General features: G+C 42.3%; 1 protein-coding gene across 2 annotated transcripts in view; it reads left to right on the top strand.

Annotated features, from left to right (window-relative positions):
- The first annotated feature begins 282 nt into the window (after positions 1–282).
- The window catches only part of RASA2 (RAS p21 protein activator 2), a 113,309-nt gene continuing 97,238 nt past the window's right edge, over positions 283–16,353 (top strand). For both annotated transcript variants that reach the window (XM_049867536.1, XM_049867535.1), the window contains exon 1: positions 283–495. In XM_049867536.1, the coding sequence (XP_049723493.1) occupies positions 363–495 (133 nt within the window). In that variant the 5' untranslated portion in view covers positions 283–362. The remainder of the gene's footprint in view (positions 496–16,353) is intronic.

The following is a 16,353-nucleotide window of genomic DNA, read 5'->3' as shown; positions in this document are numbered from 1 at the left end:
AGGATTTGGAGATCTCAGGAGGTCGGTTTTTCTCCCCGTGTGGTTTCAAGGCTGCTCAGAACCATTCTTGAAGGCCTCCTCGGCCAGGGTCTGGGCTTTTATGGGGCAAGGAGGAGGCAAGGTTCAACCGCGCGCAGCCTCCTAGGCCGTCCGGGTTCAGGAGAGGCGGGGGCGGTGAATGAGAGACCCGGGTGGGGCGGGGGCGTGGCCTCTGGGGGCGTGGCCTCCGCGGGGCGCGGCGAGCCGGGCCAGGGCCCGGGGGCGGGGCCAGGACAGCGGCTTGCTCGGGTTTAGGCCGCCGCTGGGCTCCGCCTCGCCCGGCTACGCAGGCGGCGGGGCTGCGGCACGGGCCGGGCGGCACCATGGCGGCGGCGGCTGCTGCAGCTGCGGGGGCTTCTTCCGAGGCGCCGGCGGCGACTACGACGGCAGAGCCCGAGGCAGGAGACCAGGACAGTCGCGACGTCCGAGTGCTTCAGAGTCTGCGGGGCAAGATCTGTAAGCGGGCGTCGAAGGGAGGGGAGCGCCCGGCGGCGGCGGGCGCGGGGCTGAGGGGGCGGCGGGCTTGCGGGGCGGCCGCTCGGAGGCGCGCTGCGCTCGCGGGGCCGGGCGGGGGCCGGGGCGGGGGCCGCGGCCGGGCGAGGCGCGCGGGGAGGGCCGGCACGCGGGAGCCTGGCAGGGGGGTGTGTTAGGGGAGGCGTCGCCTCGACGGGGCGGCGCGGACTGGGGCGGCCCTTCTCCGGAGGGAGAGGAGGACGAGGAGTTGGCCGGGGGCGCCCGGGGCTGCGCCGGCGCCAGGGGCTCGGTGGCGGGGCGCGGCCTGGCCGCGGGAAGGCGGACGCGGGGAGGCGGACGCGGGGTGCGGCCGGGGTCGTGGGCCGGGGGCGCCAGGAGCTTCCGGGCGCCCTCAGGCGCAGGCCTCCGGGCGGCCGCGGTGGCCGGGGAGCGGCCCCGAGGTGCGAGCCGGCGGTCGTTGCGCCGAGGGAGAGGAGGGCCGGCAGGCGAGGCTGGCCCGAGGGAGGGGGCCGCCTGTTTCCTGGAGTCCCGAGGCAGCGGGAGGTTGAAAAAGGCGCCCTGAGTTGGAGGACAGAGGCCGCCCTGGGACCGGAGTCCCTGCCGCACGGGGTGCGCGCGAGCGAGGAGCGCCCGGGGAGGGGCTCCGGGCCGGACACCTGTCCTGGCCCCACCTCGCTGCGGCGGGGACAGGCAGCGAGAGCCAGCGTGACTGACAGGGACTTTAGGCAGGATGTAGTGGCTTCCTGTGAGCAGGTCTCAAAACACAGTCATCCAGCCCTCACTTAACCCACTTAATTCCTTTCCTTCTCCTGCGTTTGTTACTTTTGTGACTGAACCATATTGGTTGAGTAAATACAAAATTTTGCTCGGAAGCTGTGAGCATTGTTACAGACAAACCTTTTAAGTTCAGCCATTTGGACATTAAAAAAGCAAACAAAAAAACATCTTTTGGCGTCAGTTGCCCCCCCCCCTTTTTTTTTTTTGCTTTTTGGAAGCTGTATCAGTGAAACTTATTTTTGCTTTTGCCAAAAGTTAGCTTTCTTTTCTTTATTCGGTATCCTCAAATTGTGAACGTGCTTAATGTTGGTGGTAAACACCGCTTAGTAATGAGGAGGGATAGTTTTCACTTTGTATGGAGAAAATTGAATTGCATTGCAATGACTAACAATGCTCTTGCTTGCCCAGGATGTAAAATTTTCCTCACCTTGGACAGTGATATTATTGAGTTTGGACCCTCCTCTTTTCAAGTTGCTTCCCTTTTCAAATATTTGGTATTTCTTTAAACTCTGAGACAGATGCGTTAAATTTTCTCACCTTTTTATTCCCAGAGTTAGTCCTGAGGCTCTAAAGAGATTATGATTCTTAAGACTTGGAAGACGGCACCAGAGTGGATTCTTGTCTGTCTGTATGGGTTCCCAACGCTGAAGTTACCTTCCAGGCTATAAAATCTCCTCAGAATTCAGATTAAATTTTGTATTTAACATTTGCATATTTGCAGTATTAATATTTGAGAAAACCAGTTAAGAGCCAGAGTTCCCCTCTTGATCTCATTTTCCAAACTTCTGCCGCTTTACATTTTAGCATCACTTGATACTACATACTGTCCTTTGGAGCTTTGATGATACATAGCTGCACGTTATAACATGGAACTAGGTATACACACACATCTTGGAATTGAGAGTCAGGGTTGGACAGTTTGCAGAAGGATTTAGTTGCCCAGCATTTTTACCTGCTCCATGGCAAAGATCACTGAGAACAGTTTTATAGGGAGATACCATTGTAAATGAACCTTGGGTCTACAAACAAAAAACAAAACTTTATTTCTATGGCTTAGCGTGGCCCCACCACCCACACTCGGAGACTCATCATCCAGCTGCTGAGAATGGTATTACTGTTGTAACTAACCATAGCCTGAGTATTACATCTGTTACCCAATCACCTCCTCGTGTTTCTAGGTCATCAATTAATTGCTCAGGTCATGGGGTGTATGCTTTATAGAAAACAATATATTAGGATACTTCTATACAGAAGACACTTGTATACCCCTCTCCCCCATCTCCATTTCTTTGCCCTCCTTTTAGCTGGTTTAACCCAGAAGTAGTTGACCTTCAGAACCTTGTGAAGAGATGCTGTTTTCTGTTTCCATGAAACTGACATGTGGGTTTTGTGGGGTGGTGGGTGGGGGGCTGGAAGAGTCATTACCAGGTGCTAAAGTCACAGAAATGGGATGACGTGATGCTGACAATGAAGGTAACAAGCAGCTTCGAGGCAAGGTTACCAGTGTCGGCTTTCCTCCTTTTTTACCCTGGGAAACCTTGAGGAAAGTCTGGTTGTGTCCTCTAGCCAGGAAATATCTTGGCATATTCCAAACTGCTGATTGAGAGCCACTGATGTGGCTAGTTAGAGATCCATAGGACTCTAAAGTGAGCCTGAAAGGAAACCTTCCTTTTTCCTGGACTTGGATCAAAAAAACCAAACCTGTTGCCATCCAGTCGATTCCGAATCATAGCTATCCTATATATAGGACAGAGTAGAACTCTGCCCTATAGGGTTTCCAAGGTTGTAATCGTTACCAGAGCAGACTGCGACATCTTTCTTCTGCAGGGCAGCTGGAGCAGCCGACCTTTTAGTTAGCAGCTCAGTGCTTAACCACTGCACCACCAGGGCTCCTTGGATTTGGATTAAAAAAACCAAAAACCAAACCCATTGCAGTTGAGTCAATTCTGACTCGTAGCGACTCTATAAGACAGAGTAGAGCTGCCCCGTACAGTTTCCAAGAAGCGCCTGGTGGATTTGAACTGCCGACCTTTTGGGATTAAAAAAAAAAAAAAAAAACCAGTGCTGTCAAGTCGATTCCGACTCGTAGTGACCCTAAAGGACAGAGTAGAACTGCCCCATAGAGTTTCCAAGGAGTGCCTGGTGGATTCAAACTGCCCACCCTTTGGTTAGCAGCCATAGCACTTAACGACTATGCCACCAGGGTTTCCAAAAGGGGCGCGGATTGATTTATATATCTTTGAAATTCTAGAGATAGTAGCCCATACTCTTCTATAGGGTTTCGTTCTATTGTTAATTATCCCATGCTCTCTATAAGATTTCCCGTACTCTCATGAGATTGACAGATCGAAAAAACCATTTTGTGGCCAATTTCAAACAACCAGGTGACATTAGGAAATCCAGTGTTGATGATAGTATTTTGTCTTTTGTTCTGATCCCCAGTTCCTTGAGGGCATTTTAGTGCCTTCAGAAACCGTGGCAGTCCTGAATGGTCTGCTTCCTTAAATGCATTCAAGAGGCAGGTTTGGTTGTTAGATACCTGCCCCTTTATCAAGGATGAGCCCTTGGTGGAGGAAACTGGATGTGTCCCAGACTTCATTCTTTGGTCTGAACTCCTCTACAGTGAGTAGCAGACACAGCACCTGAAGTACATTTGGATAGGCCTCCCGCCGACAAAGAAAAAAAAAAAGCCTACACCCAAGTGAAGGAGGGGGACTTGGGCTTTTTTCTTTATATACCTTCTGGCTTCATGCTCTTATTCTATGACCTCCTCTTTTTGGTTGCTTTTTTTTAAGTTTGCTCTTATTGTCCAGTTTACCAGGGTTGTAAAAATGTTGCTGGAGCCAAGAGGGCCCATGCCATCTTATGCATGAACTTTCTAACTGAAGGGAGACCAGATTGCTAAAGGGTCAAGTCTGAGAATTTGTATGAATTTTGAGATGTTTGGTGCAGTGCAAGATCTGTGGGACCATGATGTGTACCAGAACTCATATGATCTCCCTGGTGTCTTTAGAGCAAGAATGACCTAGGGCTGTTTGACAAAGTATGGAGGGTCTGTAAGGTATGGAGTCCGTGGGTGGTGCAAACAGTTAATGCATTCAGCAGCTAACTGAAAAGTTACAGGTTCTCACCCACCCAGGGGTGCCTCAGGAGAAAGGTCTGGCAGCCTACCTTTGAAAAATCAGCTGTTGGCCACCCTATGGAGCACAGTTCTACCCTGACGCACCTGGGGTTGCCATGAGTCAGGGTTGATTCTGTGGTAACTGGTTTTGGTTTTTTATGGCTGAGTGCTTGATCTTAGAGGCTTCGTCAGGTTGGTCACCTAGGTTTGAATTTCCAACTTCTGTTAACCTCCGTGGGCCTCCATATTCTCACGTATAAAATGGAGATTAGTAAAGGCACCTATTTCATTGCTCTCGGATTAAATAAGTCCCCCTCCTGCCTCACTCTCAAAGGAGGTAGGTCAGATGTGGACCATCTCTTAGGGAGGAATAGAGTAGGAGACAGAAACTCACCTTTATCTGATGTTCTTGTCTGACATTTACTGGCATTTCCTGGTGTACAAAGCTGATTAAAATCAGAAGGCCTGTATTTTGCCTCGTACATTGTTAATTAGGAGTCATGTGACTTTAGGCAGCTCATTTACTTTTGTGCCTATCTTCCTCATCTTCATAATGGGAGTAATGCCTCATCACTAGCCGTTTTACATGTTCCCGCTGACTCGGAGGGAGTGTGTTTTTCCTCCCCCACCCCTCATATTTCTGTCAGGGAATGCCTGCTTATCCTTCAGAAGCCTACTTCATGCGGTCTCCTGCCCAGATCCTTTTTGGGGGTTGCCCACGCCCCCGTCCCTGGCCAGAGGGTGCTGGTTAGGAATCACAGCTTCTTTTCTATTTCCTCATTTTGGCGGATTTCATAGAAATAATCTGTTTATTTTCCCCATTAAACTGTGAATTCTCCTAGGGTAGAATTCATTCTTGTTCATTTTATAAAACTGTCCCAGTGCCAGCACAATGCCTAGAACAGGGTAGGCCATCAGAAAATGCCCTGGATGATTTGAGGTGTACTGGATGTTAAAGTGTTTTGCAAATTATCCAACTAAAAAAAAAAAAACCTAAAAAATGATACTGCTATTTTATTGAAAGAAAACACATGGTCTGTGTCTGGAAGTTGATCCCTTTCAAAATCATAGGACCCTTGGAGGCGCTTGGGTTTAAAGTGATGCTAGAGTTGATTCTAAATACCCTGATTGCTTATTACTAAAGATACTTGAATGTTGCTACCTGACTATGTTCCATAAATATTGCTACTAATCGCTTTTATAGTCTGGAAGAGAAAATCTGCTAATCAGACCTTAACAGTGGGTGTTTTTATCTGGCATCATAGGTTTGGATTTTTGGGTAATAAAGTATAAGTCAAAACATTTTATTGCCCACTCAATAGAGTTGAGAGGGAGAGATTAAAAATGGCTTATTCAGAAATTTGAAACGAGATGATGAGTTATGAGGATGGAGGAAGAATCCATGTTTCAGATGGATAGAAACTATAGAAAAAACAGTTCTTTGTAAAAATCTGATAATCATTTGCTCTGAGAAATACAGAAAGTAAACCTTAATGAGTTCATAGTTTTTTTTTGTTTTTTAAACTTAGAACTCTTTGAATAGCTTCAAAGTAACTGTGGAACTATTAGAATAAAACCATATTGTTTTTGTCCTTTAGTCATAGATGCTAATCCTATTTCCTTGTTAATGTGCTTTACAAAATTATTTGATAATGTCGGATTACGTATTTTTATCTACTAGTGAAGTTCTGTGCTCTTTTGAGAGCTACTGACAAACTTTTGTAATATAGTCATTGATTAATGTAAATTAAGAAACTTTTATGACACCTTTAGTTTTGTATGTCATTTTAGTTGTCAGTTCCTACCTAAAATGACATAGCTTATAGTTACACCAATGTGTGTACAAACATCAATGAATTATAATTGACAAATTTGTTACTGTGGGCTTGGTTCTAACGATGCTGTTAATGATAGAATGGCTTTTGGCAAATTCTTTAACCTTACAGAGCCTAACCACTTCCTTTAAGACAGTACATCACATACTTTTTATTTTAATACTCAAATGTATATAGTACAATGTTGCATAAGATCCACTGTTTTAAACATATTTATCTAATATTTATTAGATAAGATTGTTTGAATCCTAAAAATATTTTTCCTGTGATCATTAATTAGTTTATTCAGCAGAACGTACTACATATTTGAGTGGCTGTTAGTTAGGTCGTTAGCCCACCACACTGTAAATTGGTCTTAAGCTGTGAATGGGACAAAAAAGGTCCTTATTGTTTTCTCTCTAAGTCTGTACTTAGACTTTGTATAATATAAAGTATAAGCAGTTATTGCTTTTAGAACCCCTGTTCTTAGAGGATTATAATCATTTAGAGCTGGAAGAGAACATATTTTGTTCTGTCCCTTCATTTTATAAATGAAGAAACTGATGGAGACACCAGGAGTCTCACAGTTAACAGCCTATTGTGCACTAGTTCACTGTTAGCAAAGTTCTTTCTAGAATGCTAAACTAAACCTGTTGCTGTCCAGTTGATCTCGACTCAGGGCACCCCAATGTGTTATAGAGTAGAACTGCTCCACGGGGGTTTCTTAGCTGTCACCTTTATGGAAACAGATCGTCAGACTTCTCTTCCGTGGCATTGTTGGGTGAGTTTGAACCTCCAACCTTTAGGTTAGCAGTTGAGCACAAACGATTTGCACCCTCCAGGGACCTTGTAGAACACTTCATGGGATTAATTCATTATTATGAATGTTGCAGATGTACTGCATTTAGTGTATGGTGGTTACACTGCCTATCAGTTGTATGTCCAGAAGTCGTAATAGATTTTCATTGTGCCATCTGCACACTCTCATCTCTTCCTTCTTAAAAACTTTGTGAAGTGGCTAGGATTAGTGATGAAACTATGGTTGTGACTTAGGTGGAGACTGAACCAGGATGTTTGCTTGTCTGTGTCATGCTGTAACTCAGCTGTTTTCAGTCCTGACTGCCCATCAGCATGCTCACAACAAATGCTCAACGTTGGTTACCACCTCAATGGTGGACAGAGGGAATTTGCCTTGTCTATAAATGGTTTTATAAATGGTTATTTTCTGCAGGGAGTGTTTTTATGTGTTATGTTATAAAAATGACTGTGTAAATGGATTTGATATTAGTCTTAAAGCTGTGAGAGTCTGTCACTATACTTCTGAGTACTCCCCTGTCTGCAAAAATACGGGTAACTAAATGGTAGGGTTCATAATTTGAGTGCAACATAGAAATAAACTTTTCTGTCAAGTTTTTTGGTTAACTTTTTATTTTGATACAATTTCAAACCTAGAGGGAAGTTACAAGAATAATTTAGTAAATTCCCATATATTTTGCCTGATTGACCACTTGTTTCTGCTCAGAAAGGTGACGTTTAAAAATTTCAGTGCTTTATTTCAGAAGAATGTGGTAAGAGGATTCTGAATGATTTTGATCCTTTAAAATATTACAAAATTTGTGTGAATGATGCAGGATATCTTAGTTTTCTATTTGGACAGTTTTATACAAAATCTTCTTGCTTAATAGAAGGGAATGAACTGACATTTATTCAGTTTTTACTCTCTTCCCAGTGCTGTGTTAGGAAATTTTGCAAATTATTTCATTTAATCCCATTTCATGAAGGAGACTTTTACTGTTTTTATGTTTTAGGAGAAGCAGACACAGGTTATGAGCCAGGTTTCCATAAGGTGTTTATGTACCAAATTTCTTTACCGAATTGCCTGTCAGATGGTATACTGGAAGGAATTGATGAGTACATTTCTTGTTGTCATACGGTTGATAATTATTCCTCCGTTGGCTGTGGTCTAATGTGAGGATAGTCAATAAAAATAGAATGTTTAAATACTATCAAAACTTCGTACTGTTTTGGGGGTTCACGAAAGTATTACTTTGCTTCTGTGGGTTGTCTGTGCTTGTGAGTGGTTCTCCTAGAAAACACGCAGGGGCGCGCATACACACACACACATGCATCCATACATGCTTGTGAGCTTGGCTTCTTAAAAAAAAAAAATTTTTTTTAAGCACTAGATCAAAATGAGTCCCACCTTGGCTCCCTGGATGTCATTACCAGAAGTAGGAGCAGTATCTCTCATATGGCCTGTCCCATGTAGCCTCAAGTTCTTCAAACATATGGCTTTGGGCCTTTTGTTTGCTTGCCATACCAGGCTCTCATGGTCACTGTAGGAGCTTTGCTAAGCTTCATGAAGCTTGTAGGAACCCTTGGCCTAACCCAGGAGAGATTCCAACCATATGTTTAGAGTCTGGTTTGCTATTTGAGAAGGGGACCGAAGGGAGCTTAGGGACCAGAACACGTTCAAAACTGAAACCGGAAGTGGGCAAGGCAAACCACAGGAAGATCCTGCTCGCCACTTGGTGACGTATTTCTATAACCCATGGAGGCTTCCTGACAATACCTTGCGAAACTTGCCTTTTCATGTACACTAGTTTCCTAACTTCTTGTTCTAGACTGAGCTTCAGTCAGAGGTGATTAATATGATAGCAGTATAGATAACTAAATGATAGTTACTGTGCTGATCTCTTGTGTAAAGCAGCTGACCCCTAATTATGTTACGTAGATTTTTGCAGCGAGGAGTCGCTGCTTACCTAGTAGGCATTTTTGAGGAGTCGCAGTGGGTTTCACGCGTTAATCTGGACTCTATGCCTTGCCAAGAACTGTACTTATTATATACAGTTCAGGTTTTATATAGCCACAAAGAACAGTTCTTTGCTCACTGACTCTAGGCTGACCTAAACTATGCTGGAGTCCTGGGTCCGATCAAGTGCTCGTTTTTAGGTACCCTTGATGATTGCATAATACTTTATTTGCGTGATCAAGTTGGAGTGCAGTGTTAGTGAAATTTAATTATTCTCTATTTCCTTAACCTCCAGGTCCCAGGTTAACATCACGGTGCCTTGTTCTTTGCAGAACTAGATTTCTGATAGGAATTATTTAATGTGTTGATTTTTTAAAATTACAAATTGAATAGGATTATAGAATCTCAGGTTGTATTTTTTAAAGATGATTTATCATTTACCAAGAGTGAGAAAAATTGCTTTAAAATTCAGTTGTCTGGCATGTTAATTTATGCATTGGAAAACCATACTTACTAGTAGACATTCCTATTGGTACCATTTTTCATTCTCTGGCCTGAATAAAACCACAAACCTACAACTTTGCAATGATATTTTCAAGGCGAAAACCGAGGAGGGAGATAACATCTACGTAATTTCTTTCTCTTCAGGAGTTCCTAACCACCCCCCCGCCGCCACTATACACCTGGGGCAGTCTGACCTTCTGAAGGGTAGGAATGTTAAGACTCTTTGGAAGGTCATATGTGTGATTAAGGCAGCTCTTCTTCATTGAAAAGGATCGCCATAGATAAATAAACAAGAAAAACTCTTTATCTTGTTCTAGTATTTTATATTATAAAACATGGTTATTACAGTAGGTATATAGAAATTGATTCTAAATGGACTGATAATTTGGCATGCTGAATGCAAGGTTTTCTGCTACTTTCTAGTATTCACTTAACCTCAGCTCCCTCTTCTATGAATTGGGAATCGTTTTTCCAGTTTGATAGGGTAGTTGTGAACTGATTGATTGACCTGTTACACTGCCTGGCACACTGTGTTCAGTTAAATATTGGCTGTAACATAAGAAGTAGAGATACTCAGTAAAGTATATTTTCATAGGGGTTTTTTTGATAAATAATTTATTTAGTATAGATGTACCAAAGTCTCTCTACTTATATGTATACCCAGTTCTTGTAATGTTCATCAGTTTAAACTGGAAATAGGTAGCAAATGTAAAAACACTAGAAATCAGTGTTACCCTGCGCTTTTTAAATTTGAAGTATTGTCTCTCAGAATTTTGGAGCTGTGGGAGACCTAGAAGATTAGTTAAGGATTGCAAACTCAAATATCTACAGAGACGAGGCGTAACGAAGTAAGCCTGTGGGGGTTGCGTGCTATAGTAAGGGTGTGTCTGTCTACCGTTCCTACTCAGAACAGCGTTGCCAGCTCTTTGACTATTAAAGAGAAACTAGAAATACAGATTTATTTATTCTTAGCTCTCTCAGTTTCTAGACGTTGGCAGCAAATTAAAAAAGAAAAAAATACCAATCAAATGAGATATTTGAAAAAATATTTAGCACTGTCTTGGAATATCCAAGAACTTAATAAATACTTACCTTTTTTTTTTTTTTTTTTTAACCTATGCCAGTAGGACACACAGAAACATATAAACAAACCTACAGTTAAAAGTGCATGCACATAATACTTTACCCCCGTATACATATGTGCGTACTCACATGCGTGGACTGAAACATACACGCCGAAATCTCTGTGCAGTAGACTGATATTTGGAATTCCGGTCCTAGGTAAAATTTATATACTAGGATCTGGATTTACTCTCCGGTGATGTTTGCTTGGAATCATTGATCTCGTACACAGAGACTTGGCCATCTTTTCATTTCTGTGAATCTAAGTTTTCCTATCATCTTTACTCCCGATGGTGTTTATTTTCTTCGTTTAAGTTGCTTACTTTTTGCCAATGGCTGAAAGCTACTGTTTTCTATAGAAGCGTTGCAAATCTCCCTTCTTCCTGCAGGTATTTATGCAGAAGTTACCTTCTCAGTGAAGCCTTTCTTAACCATCCCTCCCTTCACCATTTCATGTAGCACCCATTCTTGCTTAGCAGGATCTAACATACCATGTATTTTTCCTTATTTATCTTTATTGTCTAAGAAACCCTGGTGGTGCAGTGGTTAAGCACTTGGTTGCTAACCCTAAAGGTTGGTGGTTCGAACCTATCAGTGGCTCCACAGGAGAAAAGACCTGGCTATTGGCTCCCATAAGGATTACAGCCTAGAAACCCTGTGGGGCATTTCTACTCTGTCACATGGGGTCACTATGAGTCGTAATTGACTAATGGCACACAACAATGACATCTTTGTTGTCTATCTCTCCATCTGTAGTAGCTCAATGAGAACATATAGTTTTGTCTGTTTTGCACTACTGTATGCCTGATACAAACTCTTGATCCTCCTCCCCAGTGAGGCGCCTACTCCTGGAAATGATATCCCCGTTTATCTAGCTACTCAGGGCAAAACTCTTAGGAGTCATCCTTGATCACTGTCTTTCTCTCAGACCACACATCCAAAATGTCAGTAAATCCTGTTGGCTCGATATTTAAGATATATGCCAAATGGACCACTTCTCACATGCCTGTGACTGCCACCCAGGTCCAGGTTACTCTCATCAGAATTATTACAGTAGTCTCCTATTTACTTTGCTGCTGCTACCTCTTCCACCCTGCAGAGCTATTGTTTGAAAACATAAGTTAGATCAGGCCGTGCTTCTGCTCAAAATCTTCCAGTAGCTTCCTGTCTCACTTAGAAAAGTGTGAAATTTTCCAGTGGCTTCCAAGACCCTATTTAACTTGCCTCCTTCCCACCCCCACCTCATCACTTACAATTTCCTTCCTCTTCCCACCTTGCTTATTGTTTGGCAGCCATCCTGGCTTCCTTGTATGCCCTACTGTCTTATCTCAACGCATTTGCACATTTTAGTCTCTCCACCTGCCTCTCTCTTTCCCCAGCCATCTGCTCCGTTCTGTCCCTCATTGACTTCCTTTAGGTATCTGCTCAAATATCTTACCAGAAAGGCCTTTCCTGATTCCCTGTATAAAATAACATTGCTCTTCACCCTCTCCTCTACCCTCTGGGCCTGGCACTCCCTAACTCTTGTACCCTACTTTGTTTTCTTCCATCACAATAAATATTTGTTCCTTCCATGGTGATAAATATTACATACTTACTTGTTTAAGAATTTACGATGTCTCTCTCTCCTGTCTGTAGATTATATAACAGCTCCCTGTGGGCAGAGACTTTTTTGGTTCAGTGTTGTATCTCCAGGATTTAGAACAGTGCCTGGCATGTTGGTTGTAAGCACTTAATAAATATTTGTTAAATGAAATGTAACAAGTGCAGTACAGTATGATCACTATAGTAGTACATATAAGGTACAATAGGAACATAGAGGAAAGGACACGACTACCAAAGAAATGGGGGAAGACTTTACAAAGATCCTTTAAGCAGAGCCTTTAGCAGGTGAGAGCATTGTCTACAAAGAAAATAGCATTGCAACTGTATAGAGGCATGAGAATACACAGTGTCTTCAAGGAATCAAAATAAAGTACCACTGGAGCATAATTTGTGGGGGTAAAGGCCAAGTATATTAGGCCAAACGTGTAGTAGAGTCAGATGCAGACTAAGGAGTTTTACAGCTTATCCTGCAAGGTGGGCAGTGCTGGGTAGTTGGGAGCTGTTGAAGCCTCTTGAATAAGTGATGTTATACAGATGCATGTGTGCATGCTCATCACACACAGAGTGTAGACATATATGTACACACGTATACACACACACAGTGTAGACATACATACACACAGACACAATATTTATGTATTAGAAAGGTAACTGGCAACAGTGTGAAGAATGGACTAGCAGGAATCAAAGCTAAACACAGATTTGTTTAAGGTATATATGATGTGGACGGAACCGTGGTGGTGCCGTGGTTAAGTGCTTGGCTGCTAACCAAAGGTTGGTGGTTCGAACTCACCAGCTGGTCCGCGGGAAAAAGATGCGGCAATCTGTCCTCATAAAGATTTACAGCCTTGGAAACCTATGGGGCAGTTCTACAGTTCTACTGTGTCCTGTAAGGTCACTGTGAGTTGGAATTTGACTCTATGGCATTGGGTTTTTTATGATGTGGAGAAACAATTACTGTCACATTTTATGGTTGGATAAAACCACTGATATGTGTAATGTGAAGGTGTTCTTGGCATACTTGCAGTACATTTGTGAGGCAGAAGAAATGCCTGATGGAGGATTATTCTGTTCATCTCTGAAAATTGATTCTCTAGTTTGTTTTTTAATTTGTTTTATGATTTTGTTATAAGACATGATATAGATTAGAAAAGTACTTAAGGAGTTACCAACCAGGAATTTAGTTGTTACAGAATAAGAGACGTTGTACCTGAATGGCAGCTTCCTTTTTCATAAGGAACAGTTTGTCATCAATAACATACCCCCTGATCTTGATTCATTGTGGAAGGAAATAGTGACGGGTGTAATACCATCAAACCTACACTATGGGCAGTAAGGGCGACATATCTGCCTTTGTAGGACAAATATCTGCCTTCGCATATTGCAGTACGCTGGCTGGCACAGAACTTTTGAAATGAGGGATAAGCTAAAAACATTCCTAACTTTAATTCAGATGTAAGTAAAAGTAATTTCCATTATTTTGGCTGGCTTGCTCAAGTGTGGTACGTATCTCGGCAACATATTGAGTGTCTTGAATACTTTAATGTTATTACTTTAGGGTCAAGATATTATTTATAAATTTAAGGATAAAATAGAGATACCCAGAATAGTGCACCTGGTTTGAATGTTGAGAATTTGGTACTCCCAAATTCATGAAAATGTGATATTATTTATATATATAGAGAGAGAGAGAGAGAATATTTTAAAAACCACATCCAAATGCGACGGTGGTAACTGATGACATGTTTTCCAAGATACATACAACTGTATAGAGAATTAAGATCCATTTGTCACCATTTCCCAAACTGGGACATTCAGTCTCTCACATTTTGAGTTTGTTATGCTATTCAACTCACTATCTGATGGAGCAATTAAAGTAGCTAAGTAGCTTTCAGTGAGAAATTGCTTCATAATGTCTGAGTTCATATTTGATCCAGATAACCACATCTGACAGACAAATCTACCAAACTCTGATGACCAATAATGTAGATAGGATTATCTAATGGTTAGAAGTACAGGGTAAGAGAAGAAACTGATCAGAGTTAGGTTACAGAATCAACTCTAGCTACTTTAAACAGAAAGAGATTTAATAAAGGATCTTAAGTGGCTTTTTAGAATTGTTGGGAAGACTGAAGAAACAGATTCTAAGTTGAATTTTCAGAAATGACATTCAAAAACCAATGCAGCTGGGCTACCAAAAGAGTTACCACCTCTTTTAGGCTCAGAAAAGTGCCTGCAGAATTGAGAAGCTGCAACTTTTTGCATGTCTAAGAACCGTGCCACCTCTGCCAGGATTAGGAATCTTTTTACTATTAGGAAACAGCCGTCTTCCGGCAGCTGCCTTGATTAGTAATCTGTTGTCACTGCTGCTGGCTTCAGACCCAACCCACTCCAGCCATAACCTGTACTGATAGGGTGGATGCCTGTGCTGTTCCTCTTGATAGGAAAACTGTGACAGGATACTAGAACTTCTACAAATGCTGCTGCAGAAAGTGTGGATATTTCCATGACAGTGCTTGCAGTAGAAGCAGCCTCAAACACAACCTCCCCTCTCTTCGGCCTTCCAAATTTCTGTGATTGCATCTGCTTAGTGGAACTGCTAGGGTTGCAGCTACAGCTGTAGCTGCGAGAGAGTATGGGAGATGTAGCTTTTAGTTTTCTATTCTTTCCAGTACAGGAAGACATACACGAAAGGAGGTTGCCATGGATATTGAACACCAGTCTAACATACCTACCGCAGATATAGAACTTAATTCTCTGGACGCTAGCCATCATCAAATGGGCTATGGATACCTGGAAAAATGTTTAAAAAATACCATCAAACAATTTGAGAAGCTGTTAGAAATATTAATTTGTAATATGTTTTATTGTTTCTTGATAACACATCTTAAGAAATATTTAAAATTGGTACTCCACGTATATGATGATTTTAGTGGTCTGTGGATGCTAAAAGTTTCCTCACATTTAATGTGTGAATGGGAGAAAGATACGGCAGTCTGCTCCCTCAAAGATTACAACTTTGGAAACACAATGGAGCAGTTCTACTCGGTCCTGTAGGGTTGCTGTGAGTTGGAACTGACTCAACGGCAATGGGTTTGGATTTAATGATGAAAAGCCTGAAAGAGAAAGTAAAAGAAAAGAACATTAGAATGGGTTACCTAAACTGAGGAAAGATTTGAAAGGTGGGAACTAAAAGTTATTTGATTTGGTAGCTGTTAAGATTATTAGATACTGAAATGTTTTTTTGGTAATGAGTGCTATTAGATATTGAAATGTTCTTTTTGGTAATGATTGCAATGCCATCCTCTTCAATTTGTCATTCCTGGCATATAGACCATATGATTGTCTGATTCAAAATGGCCAATACCAGCCCATTTCAGATCACTGATGCTTAGGATATCTGTCTTCAAGCCTTCCATTTCATTTTTGACAATTTCCAATTTTCCTAGATTCGTACTTTGTGCATTACACGTTCTAGTTATTTATGGATGTTTATAGCTGTTTATTCTCATTTTGAGTCATGCCACATCAGCAAATGAAGGTCCTGAAAGTTTTACTCCCATCTGTGTCATTAAGGTCAACTTTACTTTGAGGAGGTATCTCTTCCCCACTTGTATTTTGAGTGCCTTCCAATTCGAGGGGTTCATCTCCCAGCACAATATCAGACAGTGTTCTACTGCTATCTGTAAGGTTTCCACTGGCCAGTGTTTTCAGAAGTAGATCACCAGGTCCTTCTTGCCAGTCTGTCTTAGTCTGAAAGCTCTGCTGAAACCTGTCCACCATGGGTGACCCAACTGGTATTTGAAATACTGATAACATAGCTTCCAGCATCACAGCAACACTCAAGTCATCACAGTACAACAAATTGATAGATCAGTCCTGGAATATAGCACTGCCAGTAACAGGATAATATGCCTGCAAGAAAGACCAGTTAATAACTATTCTTCAAATTTACATACCAACCACAAATGCCAAAGATGAAGAAATTGAAGATTTTTTTACCAAATTCTGCAGTCTGAAATTGATCAAATACGCAGTCAAGATCCATTGTTAATTACTGATAATTGGAACGTGAAAGAAACGAAGAAGAAGGGTTGGTAGTTGGAAAATATGACCTTGGTGATAGAAACAATGCAGGAGATCTC

The sequence above is a fragment of the Elephas maximus genome, chromosome 23, assembly GCF_024166365.1.
Source record: "Elephas maximus indicus isolate mEleMax1 chromosome 23, mEleMax1 primary haplotype, whole genome shotgun sequence".
NCBI classification, from domain to species: domain Eukaryota; kingdom Metazoa; phylum Chordata; class Mammalia; order Proboscidea; family Elephantidae; genus Elephas; species Elephas maximus.
Note: the sequence above shows the minus strand (reverse complement) of the source record. Positions and strands in the feature narration are given on the sequence as shown.